We start from the raw sequence: 14593 nt of genomic DNA, 5'->3' as shown, positions 1-14593 counted from the left end.
GTTATTAAAAATGTATCATGGACCTAAATGTTAAATGAAATACTACCAAACTTCTGGAGGAAAACATAGGAGAAGTTCTAGGTGACCATGAGACTGGCGATGAGTTTCAGACTGTTATGGGTTATATTGAGTCCCCCCGAATTCATGTTAAAGTCCTATTCCCCAGCACCTCAGAATATGGTCTTATTTAAAAATAGGGGTGTGGGGCTTCCCTGGTGCGCAGTGGTTGAGAGTCCGGCTGCCGATGCAGGGGAGGAGGGTTCGTGCCCCGGTCAGGAAGATCCCACGTGCCGTGGAGCGGCTGGGCCCGTGAGCCATGGCCGCTGAGCCTGCGCATCCGGAGCCTGTGCTCCGCAACGGGAGAGGCCACAACAGTGAGAGGCCCGCGTACTGGAAAAAAAAAAAAATAGGGGTGTGGAAAATACAATTGTTTAAGTAAAGATGCGGTCATTCTGGAGTAAGGTGAGCCCCTAATTCAATAGGATTGGTGTCCTTATATAAAGAGAAAATTTGGACACAGGGAGAATGCCAAGTGAAGATGGGAGTTAAGCCACCACAAGCCGAAGAACTACCAGAAACCAGGAGAGAGGACTGGAGCACATCCTTCCGCAGCACTTTCTGAGGAACTGTGGCCCTTCTGACCCCTTGATCTTGGATTTCTAGACTCTAGAACTGTGAGACAATACATTTTGTTGTTAAAGCCACTCAGGTTGTGGTACATTGTTAGAACACGCCTAGCAAAATAATACAGATGCAACACCAAAGTCACCATCTGTGAAAGAAAAAGTTGATCACTTACATTTATTTAAGTTAAAAACTCCTTTGCAGCAAAAGCCTGTTAAGAAAAACAAAATGCAACCACAGATTGTGAGAAAATATTTCAAAATCACACGTTAGATAAAAGAATGTATAAAAATTATATAAGCAACTCTTAAAACACAACAAGAAGATAAACAACTTAATTTAAAAATGCACAACTGATCTAACACATATGTTACCAAAGAAGACATATAGATGGGAAGTAAGAATATGAAAAGATGTGCAATATAATTTGTTATTAATAATTGCAAATTAAAACAACAATGAAATACCACTGTATATTGATTACAATGACAAAATCCAAGAAAATACAGTTCCAATGGCTGACAGCAATGTGGTGCAAGAGGAACCCACATTCATTACTGGTGCCAATATAAAATATACAGCCACTTTGGAAGACAGCTTGTCAGTTTCTTAAAAAACTAATTATAGGGCTTCCCTGGTGGCTCAGTGGTTGAGAGTCCACCTGCCGATGCAGGGGACACGGGTTCATGCCCCGGTCCGGGAAGATCCCACATGCCACGGAGCAGCTGGGCCCGTGAGCCATGGCCGCTGAGCCTGCGCGTCCAGAGCCTGTGCTCCACAACGGGAGAGGCCACAACAGTTAGAAGCCCGTGTACCGCAAAAGAAAGAAAGAAAAAAAGAACTAGTTATAGTTAGTCCAACAATCACTGTTCTAGATATTTACCCAACAGATCTGATAACTAATGTCCATATAAAAATCTGCATACAAATGCATATAGCAACTTTATACATAATTGCTTGTAACTTTCACAATATCCAGTATGTCAAAGGAACCCAGGAGCTAATTGTGAGAGCTTCCAAGGGCCAAAGTTGGAAGAATTTGAGCAATAAAATAATGCATTGTTAGATTATAACCCAAAGTATAAAAGAAATATGCATGAGTCCATACTGATGTAAATAAATGATTGAATAAATAACTAAGTGGAGGAGAATGGATATATCTACCATGCAGAAGAATTTCAGATAATTTGTGTAGATATTCTGCCTTTAAAGAAGTAGAGCATAGCTTCCCTATGCTTAATCGTGAGTTGTGCGTAGTGAATTTCTTCCAACAGTAGAAATTCATGGAAAGGAGAAAAGTTGATAAAGTTTTAGTTGATAAAGGGCTGTCTCTTCATAGCTGAGAACTCTGACATATACAGCCTCAACCAGGCGATCAAGGTTAACACAAACAATGATAAATCACGCTTGTATTATGTACTCTTTTTGCGGTATGCGGGCCTCTCACTGTTGTGGCCTCTCCCGTTGCGGAGCACAGGCTCTGGACGCGCAGGCTCAGCGGCCATGGCTCACGGGCCCAGCCACTCTGAGGCCTGTGAAATCTTCCCGGACCGGGGCACGAACCCACGTCCCCTGCATCGGCAGGCGGATTCTCAACCACTGCGCCACCAGGGAAGCCCTGTATTATGTACTCTTGATATGATGTGATGGTATTAGCACTTTGCCCCTGTGGTCTTCCTTCCAAACACACATAGTTACTGTCTAATCATAAGAAAAACATTAAACAAATCCCAATTGTGGGATATTCTACAAATACCTAATGAACACTCCTCCAAACTGTCAATGTCATCAAAAACAAGGAAAATCTGAGAAACTTGTTTAGCCAAGAGAAGCCTAAAAGTCATGACTACTGAATGTAATGTGGTGTCATGAATGAGATCCTAGAACAGAAAAAGAACATTTGGTACAAACTAAGGAAATCAGAATAAATTATGAACTTTAGCTCATAATAGTGTATCACTATTAGTTCATTTATTGTAAAAAATGCACCAAAATAACACAAAATGTTAATAATAGTGGAAACTGGGTATGTAGGGCATGTAGAAACTCTGTACTATTTCCTCAACTTTCCTGTAACACTAATACTGCTTTAATATAAAATACTTATGTTTTATAATGTTATAAAATGTATGTCATGAATTTTTTAAAGTCATAATATGTTTTATTATGATATGTATGGGTGTTTTTAGGTATTATATTCACTTTTACATCTTGAGTTTCTCCTCATATTGGCCAATTAAGATTTTCTTGAAATATTTAAAAAATCAACCAGAAAGTCAAAGCTTCAATTAAAAATGCACAATCACAATAGTTAAACAGAATGGTGTACACAATAATCAGCTGTTTTAGAGATATCAGATTGTGCACTGTATTCATGTTTAACTCCTCAAGTGCAACACCAGTTTTTAATTGATAAACTTCATTTTTTAGAACGTTTTTAGGTTCACTGCAATAACTTTTAGATGTAATTTTGCAACTGAAAAGAGTCAATAACAGTTGCTTGCTTGGTTGATTATATGATAAATATTTTGTTCCCTACTATGTAACACTTACCAATAAATGCCAATAGTAATTGCAACAAAAACTTTTGCTTTTAAAGCTGGGTAAAAGGCAGAAGTAATCATGTAATCATCTTGTAATTATATGGTACTTACTATGCAATTACATAGTAAATACATTGTAAATTCAAAATAATTACATGGTTATTTGCATTATGCATAGTATCTAATCCAATTTTGACACATAAAACAGTGGTAGCATCCAAAGGGTTACCCAAATTTCTCCCACCTACACCACAGGATCAGGAATAATGGAAGTAATTAAAGGAAGTCCTTTAACAAATGCATGATAGTATATGATTGGAAACTATCCATTCATATTTATGACATAGGTAGAATTATAAATTAGTGCAGAATGGGATTAGCAATTAGACTATAAATTATCAATTAAAGTTTATGCTAACAGTGATTTTGGTGTTGGTGATAGCAAATGATATTTTATCAAAAACAATTAAATGAAGACTCTTTAGAAAAAAAAATTGCTATAATGACATCATGTGTCTTATAATGGTTGATAAAGGGCCGTCATTTTGCAATTTTAATCATCATGATAGTAATTTTAACAGAAACATTTGAATGTATTTAGGAATATTTACAGAAGCTTGTAATATGAGTCCCTAAAGTGTTTATGCCCCTAAATGAATATTTTGGCTTTTGAAAATAGAAACAATGTAGTTATCTTTAGAAGTAAGTTGCTTGAGAGACTGACTTCTTCTGGAATTGTGGAATAAGAAGCACAATAGACTCTCTACCCAACAAAACAACCATTTATATACAGAAAATTTTATTTTAAAAAAAAACTAATTTAAGTCTCTGTAAATTATCCTAAGGGCATACAGCAAGTGGAAAAATATTCATTCAATAAAATCTACTAAATTTTAAGTAATAACAATGAGGGTCTGTGGCATTTGAGCCACAACCCATTGCCTCCCCACACTCCAAAACCTTCATCGTATAGGCTGCCTCTCCTTCTGGTTTCCAGTCTAAGAAATTATATTGTCACGAGATGGCTAGACTCCTGGTATTTCTCATTTTCCTCAACTCTACATTGCTGAAGCTGTATCTTGGGCCCACATGGCCAAGAGGGCCAAGGCTCCCTTCTATCCCCAAGTTCCCACTCTCTCAGCAAAAGCACAGGCACCAGAAAACCAGAATACTGGGCCCCATTCACCCCCACTTCACCTTGCTTCTAGGGTGGAGGTTCCAGGGAAGGGAAAAGCCAAGAAGACTAGGGAACACTCTCCACCCTCTGCCCAGCACCTGGTCTTAGAGCAAGGGTGTAACTCCAGGAGAAATGGGTCATTGTCCCTGGTCCCAGATCTTGTGCAATTATGCAAAGGTTATACCCTATAGGGTATAAGACACACTATAGGACAAAAAAACTTCCCAGTCCTGCCTGAGGAATTGATTTTATTTGGAAGAATGTGAAGAATCCTGTGCCTGTGAGAGAAAGGGGAGATGTCACAAACAACAGTGATCTTGGCTGAGAGCAGCTAGAAGGGTGCACATAGCTTTACCAGTAGCAAAAAGTTGAGATCATGGAGCAGTCACAAGTTTAACAGAGAGAACCAGGGATCACATCTAACCCCAGAGTACAGCAACACTCTGCACACACTTCAGGTTGAACCAACCAAGGAGCAATCAGAGCAGAAGACAGAAATTAAAACATTCCCCAAGTCACACACATAGCTAAGGGCAGAAGCCTCACTGAAACTAAGGGCTTAAGCACGACTTCTAACGAAACATTGGCTGGACAGTAAACTACTATGACAAAAAGTAATTATTAATAAGCCAGGTTTAAAAATAAAATCACACCCATCCTAGGCAGACTGGAAAACTGTGTGAATTCCCAAGTGGTCTAAAAAGTGATCATACAGGGAAAATCCATGCTACTCCTTCTGGAATGAATGAGGTCAGGTCGGGGTGCAAACATGTAATACACTCTTTGAACTGTGGAAGCAGCCTCTAACCATACATGCATTGAATCGCAAAAGGCAAATGTCTAACAGGCCAAGGGGACTTAAGCACATCTTTTGACCAATAAGTGACTTATGCTGACCCGGGACAATTTCTGGGTAATCAGGTAAAAAAGATAAAGACCACCTGAGCTGGGTTGTCAGAGACAGCACATTGCAATGGAAATAGACTTCATAGAGTTAGTTCCGCCAACTTACTAAGCAAATAAATAGTAATTAAACAAACAATAGCAACCCTCAGGATCAGGGAGAGTTAAGATCCTGAAGTGTTACAATATATTATCTAAAATGTCCAATTCTCAAGAGAAGTTATGAGGCATGCCCCAAAAGAGGAAAATGTGACATGTACACGTGGAAAAAAAGGCAATTCAATGAGGAAACAATAGTGTTTTCAACAAATGGTGCTGAGACAATATCTACATGCAAAAGAATGAATTTGGACTCCTACCTCACACCATAAAAGAAAAAAATTCACTCAAAATGGGTTGTAGATCTAAAGGTAAAAGATAACAGTATAAAACCTTTAGAGGAATACATAAGTTCTTGTGACCTTGGATTAGATAATGATTTCTTAGTTAGACAATGATTTCTTAGATATAATACCAAGCACACAAAAAGACAGATAGTGCAATTTAAACCCAGGCAGATGATTTGAATAGTCATTTCTCAACAAGGACGTGCAATGGTTAATAAGCTCATGAAAAGACGCACAACAATGTTAGCTATTAGGGAAATGCAAATCAAAACCACAGTGATTTAACATTTCACATCTACTAGGATAGCTACAGTCAAAACGACAGATAAAACATATTGTCGGGCTTCCCTGGTGGCGCAGTGGTTGAGAGTCCGCCTGCCGATGCAGGGGACACGGGTTTGTGCCCCGGTCCGCGAGGATCCCACATGCCGTGGAGCGGCTGGGCCCGTGAGCCATGGCCGCTGAGCCTGTGCGTCCAGAGCCTGTGCTCCGCAACGGGAGAGGCCACAGCAGTGAGAGGCCCACGTACCACAAAAAAACAACAACAACATATTGTCAAGGATGTAACAAAATTAGAACTTTCATACATTGTCAGTAAGAATGTAAAATGGTGCAGCCACTTGGAAAATAGTTTGGCAGTTTCATAAAAGTTTAGCATAAATTTACCATATGATCCAGTAATTCCACACCTAGACTACATAAGAGAAATGAAAAAGTATGTCCATATAAAGATTTTTACATGAATGATCATAGTAACAATATTTGTAATAGCCCAAAAGTGGAAACAATGCAAACATCCCTCAGCTGATGAATGTATAAAAAGTTGTGGTTATCCCTACAATGGAATAGTATTTGGCAATAAACAATGAATAAAATATTGATACATGTTGCAGCATGGATGAACCTCTAAAATAAAGTACTAAATGAAAGAAGCCCGATGCAAAAGACCCCGTTTTGTATGATTTTATTTATGTGAAATGTCCAGAAAAAGTAAATCTTTAGAGACAGTAAGTATATTAGTAATACCAACTCTGGGACTGGAGTTGGAAACAGGAAGTGACTGCAGTGGGCACCAGGTATCTTTTGGAGGTAATGGAAGTCTTCTAAAGTTAGAACATGGTAATGTTTGCACAACTCTATAAGTAAAAAAAAATATTTATGGTACATATATGATACTTCAATAATTTTTTTAAAGTAGTTTCCTTGGTAAATAACTATAGTTATTATATATCATATCTCAAGTCAGAGATAGATACTCATGCTAAATATAGGATGACATATATATATAGACCCCCTCTTTGCTTCCCACTTCATCACACCTTCTTTCAATTATTTGGGAAATATTGGGTATCAGTCACCATAGCAAACTGAAACTAAGAATTGTAATCCTATATTCTGATCTATTCTAAGCAATAGGAACAAATCCATTTTAAGTATAGTAAAAGGATAGGCAAATTTTATATTTTTGTTTGATTTTTCTCATAGATGTTAGATAAATTTCCATGTGTCATGAGAATTGTTACCTCAAATTTAAATTTTTTTTTTATTCTTAGAGAGAATTCTGCACTTAATTCTAGTAAGCAATGTGATCTAATATCAACTTTTAGTGAATTTTTGCTGCTATCTTAAAAATACATCTTGCATAATGTATTATAATATGGATTAAATCAAAAGGCGTAATGTTAACATCCAACCTTGTTGTTTATTCAAGTCAATCTACTTATATATACAAATCTGATATTTACTCCTTAAAATATTTAACAGGCATAAGTGCCCATAAATCAGCTATGACAATCACTGTTAAAGCAATCAATAGTAAGGAATATGCATTAATTCAAATAATATTGACAGGCTCATGAACCTGCATCAGTCTTCCGTGAAGTAAGAGAAATGAGACATCTTCCAAAAAATCAATATTTTCCTTTTTATGTCATTTACTCGAAGATTATCAATAATACATTACTTTTTTACCTTATGTGTCAGGGTTCTAATTTTTAAATACAGGCATCTTTACATTTCAATGTAAAATGATAATCTACAAGAAACTGAGAGGCTAAAAATCATTTGATGGAAATATTTCTGGAAGTTTAATCATTGCTTAAAAACAAGTATATGTATATATACTTACTCACACTTACATATATATATATATATATATACAGTTAAACATACATATACATGTACTGTTGATGTATTTTTGTGTACAGTAGCATAAGAAAGCTTTGTGTTTTTTTTAAATGCTCCTTCGTTTCATTCTAAAGGTAAATTGTGTGAAAGAAATAGCAGAAATATCAACACACATCTTTTTTAACCCTTGTGAACTGAGATGTTACACAGGTACATACTTAGGTAAAATACAAAATGTGAAATTACCACAGTCATTCATCAAAAAAGAAACATTTTAATTGGTTATAGGTGGAAAATATCTACTTGACAGTCAGTTTCTCACTTTTCATGTAAGTGCTTTGCTGCTTGGATGCCTAATCTTGTTTAGTGTAAGAAAAGTAATTTGACATGAAAGTACCTAGATGGCTGCCGAAAATTAATTGCCAATTAAAAAAGAAAAATGTTTGTGCTACTCTATAAACAAGCCAACATATAAACCTTTCAGTCTTGTTGCTTTATTTATGTCTTTATAGATCTGGTTTCAAGCTATTTGCATACAATTTACAAATTCATATTATAATTCCCCAGTATATTTATGATTTTATAGTTGTATATATTTTACCTCCATGAGAAATATTTATTTCTGTCTGCTTCTGTTGCTTATTATTTTAACAAAAACATCACATTGCATTTGATAGTTTATTTATCTTCTTTAGAATAAGACATTTTTATTTGTAAAGGAGAAAGAAAATATTTTACCACCCCAAAGAGGCACAAATGAGTACATGCGTGTATGCACACACAACACAACACACACACCACACACACACACACACACACAGAAACCCAATTTTAGAAAATGCTCTGTACCCTTCAGCTCTATGTTGGTCTCCAAAATATTGAGGACACCAATTTTTAGAGATAAGAGGAAGAGCTTTCTCATATGAAGGAAACTTTCTTTGAGAAATTAATGGATTCTGCTTAAGTTCCAGTACCTGAGTTCTTGTAAACTATTGTTCATTTGGAAATCTAAATTGGCAAAAAGGAAAGATATTTGAATTCTTTGTTCTCTCCTCTAATAGGATAATTTGAGATTAAAGATAAAATCTGGAGCCACATAGTAAGAGAAAATCAAATGAAGAGAAAAAAATACCAATGTTCTAAAAATGTTAGAAGGGAAACCAATAAATATATATATATATATGTGTGGGCTTCCCTGGTGGTGCAGTGGTTGAGAGTCCGCCTGCCGATTCAGGGGACACGGCTTCATGCCCCGGTCCGGGAGGATCCCACAGGCCGTGGAGCGGCTGGGCCCGTAAGCCATGGCCGCTGAGCCTGCGCGTCCGGAGCCTGTGCTCCGCAACGAGAGAGGCCACAACAGTGAGAGGCCCGCGTACCGTAAAATATATATGTGTGTGTGTGTGTGTGTGTATACTATATATATTTTTATATGAAGGATGGAGAAATATTGAAGAAATAATGCTGCTTGAGCCTAGATATGAGTAAGTTAGATGATCCCAGTAGTATAAAATATAAAATATTATAAAAAATAAAAGACAAGACTCAATCCAGGTTTCTACAACATTGAGTTATGTGACGCACAGGAGTTCAAATCCTGTGCAACCTGATTGCTGCACTTTCAAAAGTCCAACTATATTCTCTCTTAGTTAAGAATTGCAATTTTATTTTTTAAAATAACTGTCAAAGACCATTTTACATTTGTATCAAAATTTTGTAGGGTTGTATATCTCATTAACACTATCCTGCTTACTATCTGTCATATTTTCATACTTCATATTTTAACATTTCGGCAGCTTTTTCTGGCTATGTAAAATTACCAGTGAGATGAAAGGGGTGATTTGTTCCAGATCAAATATTCATCAATGCTATCATACTGCGCCGGGGGTGGGAGATGGATGACAAAAATAATATATTTGTCTTATCTCTGGCATCTGTCCTGGCTTTTTCTTCCCTAATACCCTGGTTATGGAGGTTGTGATGACTATGGTGGCTATAATAATTCTGGTTATGGGCATGATGGCTTTGATGATAGAATGAGAGATGGAAGAGGTATGGGAGTTCCAGGCTATGGTGGAGCTGCTAATGTAAGTTCAGATTTTCATGGTGGTCATATTGTATATATGAGAAGATTACATTTTCATTCAATTGAAGATGACATTGCTAATTTCTTCCCAGCACTAAATCCAATACTAGTTTATACTGATATTGGAGCTGATGGCAGAGCAACCAGAGAAGCAGATGTACAGTTTATGACACATGAAGTTGCAGTAGCTCGCCATGTCTAAAGATATGAGTAACATACAACATCAATACATTGAATTCTTCTTGAATTCTAGTACTGAGGTGGCTTTGGAATGGGAGATTCTGGAATGGGATGCTATGGCAGAGATGGAATGTATAAAAAGGGAGATTATGTATCTATTGGGAGAATGGGAATGATGAACAACTTACAATGGAAGATACAGTATTCCTGTTGGCTTAGGTGGTGGTGGATGCAGTGGAGGTTACCATGGGCAAGATGGCAAGAATGAGGTGAATGGTGTGTGATGTACCGAAGCATAGCCACCAAATGTACAGAGTTCTGACCACAGCATCTGGTCTACTAAGCTTTCTTACAGATTTAACTTCTTTTGTATTTTAGGAACTTTATACTGACTGAAGGAATATGTTTTCAAAGTATTATTTGAAAAAGCAACAGATTGTGATGAAAAAAATTTTTCTGTAGGTTTTAATTATTGCATACGTTGACTTAAAAGTAAAATTTCATATAAAAAAAAAAAGAAAAGTATGTTATATGGCCCTCATCACTTCTAAACTGAACTACTGTAAAAGCAGTCAAGAATATATATCTTGAACAAGGTACCGGGAGAAACTTAGCTATTAGTGTAGCAGGGTCATGAAGGAGAGGCGGCGGCGGGATATCGGAGGCGGCGGCGGAGGCGTGAAACTGCCGTAACTGCCCGCTGGGCTGTTGGTGTGTCTTTGTGGGAAGGGCGTAGTTCCTAAAGCCCTCTCCCGGCAGTGGCCGGGGCTCGGGGTTGAGAGCGGCCATGGAGTCGCCTCCCCCGGCCCCTGGCTCCGCCATGTTCCGCAGGGAACGCCTTAGCGTGAAGCCCAATGTCAGGCCTGGAGCAGGCCCCAGGGGCTCCACCGCCCTCAATCCACAGCGTGAACGAGAGGCTCCCAGGCCGCCGAAGCTTGCAGCGGCCTCTGTCGCGAAGCCAGCGGAATCCACAGATGTGCCCCGGTGGATTGCGGGGAAGCGGAGCCCCGAGAAAAGGCTCCCAAGAGCAGTGATGAAAAGACAGATGGTGGGAAGGATGTTGAAGAATCCAGTAAATCTTCCTCTACCGTTTCACAGAGAAGAAAGCGAGTATCAACTACTTTTAGTCTGGTTAAACCTAGTGTCAGTGTTCCTTCAGAACCTCATCCTTTGTCTACAGTTAATCAAGAAGCTCCACGGACACATCCTGTTCTAACAAAAGAGAAACAGCCATGCTCAGACAGATATCGAATATATAAAGCCCAGAAACTGAGAGAAATGTTAAAAGAAGAATTGAGGAAAGAGAAGAAGCAATGGAAAAACAAATATGCTGTAAATGAAAGTCAGAGGCCACCAGATCGTTTCAAAATGACTATGAGAGACTTCATATATTACCTGCCAGATAACAATCCAATGAGTTCTTTACTGGAGCAAGAAAAGAAAACTGAAAAATCATTGACACCAGTCCAGACAAGAGAGCAAGAAGGTAAGAGTACTCCTGATGGTGAAGATAATGAAGAAATAGAAGAGGAGATGGATGATGGGCCATTGCTGGTTCCTCAAGTAAAAGTGGCAGAAGATGGTTCTATTATTTTGGATGAAGAAAGTTTAACTGTAGAAGTTTTAAGGACGAAAGGCCCCTGTGTTGTTGAGGAAAATGACCCCATATTTGAGCGTGGTTCTACAACTACATACTCCAGCTTTAGGAAAAACTATTACTCTAAACCATGGTCAAATAAAGAAACAGATATGTGTTTTTTTAGCCATCAGCATGGTAGGAACTGACTTTTCTATGATTGGACAGCTTTTTACTCACAGAGCCAGGATAGAAATTAAGAGCTTCCCTGGTAGTGCAGTGGTTAAGAATCTGCCTGCCAATGCAGGGGACACGGGTTCAAGCCCTGGTCCGGGAAGATTCCACGTGCCGCGGAACAAGTAATCCTGTGTGCCACAACTACTGTGCCTGCGCTCTAGAGCCTGCAAGTGACAACTACTGAGCCCACGTGCCACAACTACTGAAGCCTGCATGCCTAGAGCCTGTGCTCTGCAACAAGAGAAGCCACTGCAATGAGAAGCCCGTGCACCACAACGAAGAGTAGCCCCTGCTCACCACAACTAGAGAAAGCCTGCGTGCAGCAACGAAGACCCAACACAACCAAAAATAAAAGAAACAAATAAATAAATAAATTTTAAAAAATAATAAAATAAAATTTTAAAAAGAATATATATCTTAATATTTGTTGATTTCCTATTATATGTTCTATACTCTGAAAGGTACATTTATCTAGATGATCTCATTACTGTTCTGCAAGGTAGATATTAATAGCTCTAATAATGTGAACAAGAACGTAATAAGTCCTCTCTAAATACAATATTACTTTGCTGTTGCATTCATGGGTCTTCAGAACAGTTTCTTATCTATATCTCCAGTTTTAGTTTTATTTTAAAAATATTTTAAAATAATGCTGCAGTTGAAATAATTGCTTACTATTCCCCAAATAAGTCTCAGTAGAACATCTGCTCCAATAATCAATTTTACTTAAAACACTGGGGCCGGGCTTCCCTGGTGGCTCAGTGGTTGAGAGTCCGCCTGCCGATGCAGGGGACAAGGGTTCATGCCCCGGTCTGGGAAGATCCCACATGCCGCATAGCGGCTGGGCCCATGAGCCATGGCCGCTGAGCCTGCGCGTCCAGAGCCTGTGCTCCACAATGGGAGAGGCCACAACACTGAGAGGCCCGCGTACCGAAAAAAAAACAAAAAAAACAAAAAAAGAACACTGGGGCCAAGTGAAAACTAATGTCTTCATCGTATTACAGTATATTAGTAATAAGTTGTTGCTATATGGTATAAATACATATTTATATATTATTAAATAATGCAAAATTGCATATATTTTTGAACTAAATAAGAAACTTCAAATAAATTTCTAGCTTCAGTTGGCATTTTCTAGGTAGATGAAGAAGGCTCGGGACATGGTTAATTGTTCACAAGACCTCTGCTTTCAGGCAGATGGAGTTGTGTGTTCCATTTGCAGGATGTATGGTGTCCCAGTTCTATCACTTCATATCTGTGCAATGGCACCTATATTTACACAACCTTATCTGCAGCACTGAGAATAACTTCTCATTCATAAGGGTTCTTTAAATAGTACCTGAATGAACGAATACTTGAATGGAAAATGCTTATTTGATTAATATTGGTGTCCATTACTAGATTCTAAGCTTCTTGAATGGAGGAGTAGTAATGAATAGTAATGTTCACTGTTTTATTGCATTTTGGGGATTCAGTTGGAACTTGGCATATCAGGCACCATGTAAGTGAGAAAAAATATATACACACTTACAGAGAAACACCTAGGTCTTTATCTTTTACCATGTTCATTTTTTGCTTTTAGAACTATTTCCAATATTTGTTTGTTAAAAGGCTGCAAGTTATCCTACTCCCTATATGGTTTATCATACCACTAACATAATTACCATCAAAGTAGGAAGCCCATTGTATACTCATTTGACCCCATCATGCCCTGTGGAATAGATATTTCAGGATGTTGATTGATCTAAACGAAAAATAAGTTCATAGCCAGTATGAATTCATCTAGAAGAATTTTCACATATTTGACATTTAACAAAATTGTGATATACATTATATCTTGACGAAATATATGTTTTCAACCTTCTCACAAGAGTACATGTAACAGAAAGAAGTCTGTAATTAATATTTGAAAACTTTTGTCTACATCCTGAATCTGCTACCATAAACTGTGTGTCCATGTGAGAATCACTTAAATTCTCTCATTCTGCTTCTACCTTTGAACTTGCAGAATATAATATTTGACCTACCAATGTATCTGGGTTGGTGTGAGGAAGAAATGATATCATGTGTGGTAAAATGCTTTGTGAATTATAAAGCACAGTGTCCATATGCTGCTCTGTTACTTGGTGGTTCCTGGCTAGGCATGTCCCTGTCAGTTTGACCAGTTGTTCTAACAGATTTGAAAAGCTGAGTTTCAAACAAAAGATATAAAGCTAAAATGGGTTGCTTTAGACATTGTTGCATTTAGTCTTTCTAACGATTGACATATTATCTAATGTAGCAATGGGAACAAAGTCTCCCTTGGTCATCAACTCCAAAAGTTTTCATTCCATATAGAAAAGAGAAACTTTCTCCAAATGTGCTCTACAATTCCTACTCACTGCTATGCTAGATTAGTTAGCATAGATTCATGCTAACGATCAATTGATCACATGCTTATATGAAGTCTCTTTTTGTATATTTCCTGCTGTTCTATAAAGGTTTCTACTATGAATGAAGATGTAATAACAAATTGTTATAACAAAATGTTAAAAACATTTTAAAGAAACGTTTCAAAACCAAAAAATTACTATTGTTGTGGTGATGACAGATTTTTTTTTAGATTTATTTTATTTATTTATTTATTATTTATTTATTTATTTCTTGGCGGCATTGGGTCTTCGTTGCTGCACGCGGGCTTTCTCTAGTTGCGGCAAGCGGGGGCTACTCTTCATTGCGGTGTGAGGGTTTCTCATTGCTGTGGCTTCTCTCGTTGCC

At 37.8% G+C, this 14593-nt stretch overlaps 1 protein-coding gene and 1 pseudogene across 1 annotated transcript; both read left to right on the top strand.

Moving 5' to 3' along the window:
• Positions 1-9727: 9727 nt before the first annotated feature.
• LOC113625306 (heterogeneous nuclear ribonucleoprotein H3 pseudogene) lies at positions 9728-10307 on the top strand (annotated as a pseudogene).
• Positions 10308-10843: 536 nt separating this feature from the next.
• LOC113625503 (transcription factor TFIIIB component B'' homolog) lies at positions 10844-11916 on the top strand. The gene is given in 2 exon segments (XM_027116108.1): positions 10844-11003; positions 11006-11916. Coding segments are annotated over 2 exon segments (963 nt in total). The 3' UTR covers positions 11809-11916.
• The last annotated feature ends 2677 nt before the right edge of the window (positions 11917-14593 follow it).

Source organism: Aethalodelphis obliquidens, unplaced genomic scaffold, assembly GCF_003676395.1.
Source record: "Aethalodelphis obliquidens isolate GAN/ISIS:26980383/991018 unplaced genomic scaffold, ASM367639v1 scaffold15, whole genome shotgun sequence".
In the NCBI taxonomy this organism is placed as follows: Eukaryota; Metazoa; Chordata; class Mammalia; order Artiodactyla; family Delphinidae; genus Aethalodelphis; species Aethalodelphis obliquidens.
This window is presented reverse-complemented; position numbering and strand designations above follow the sequence as displayed.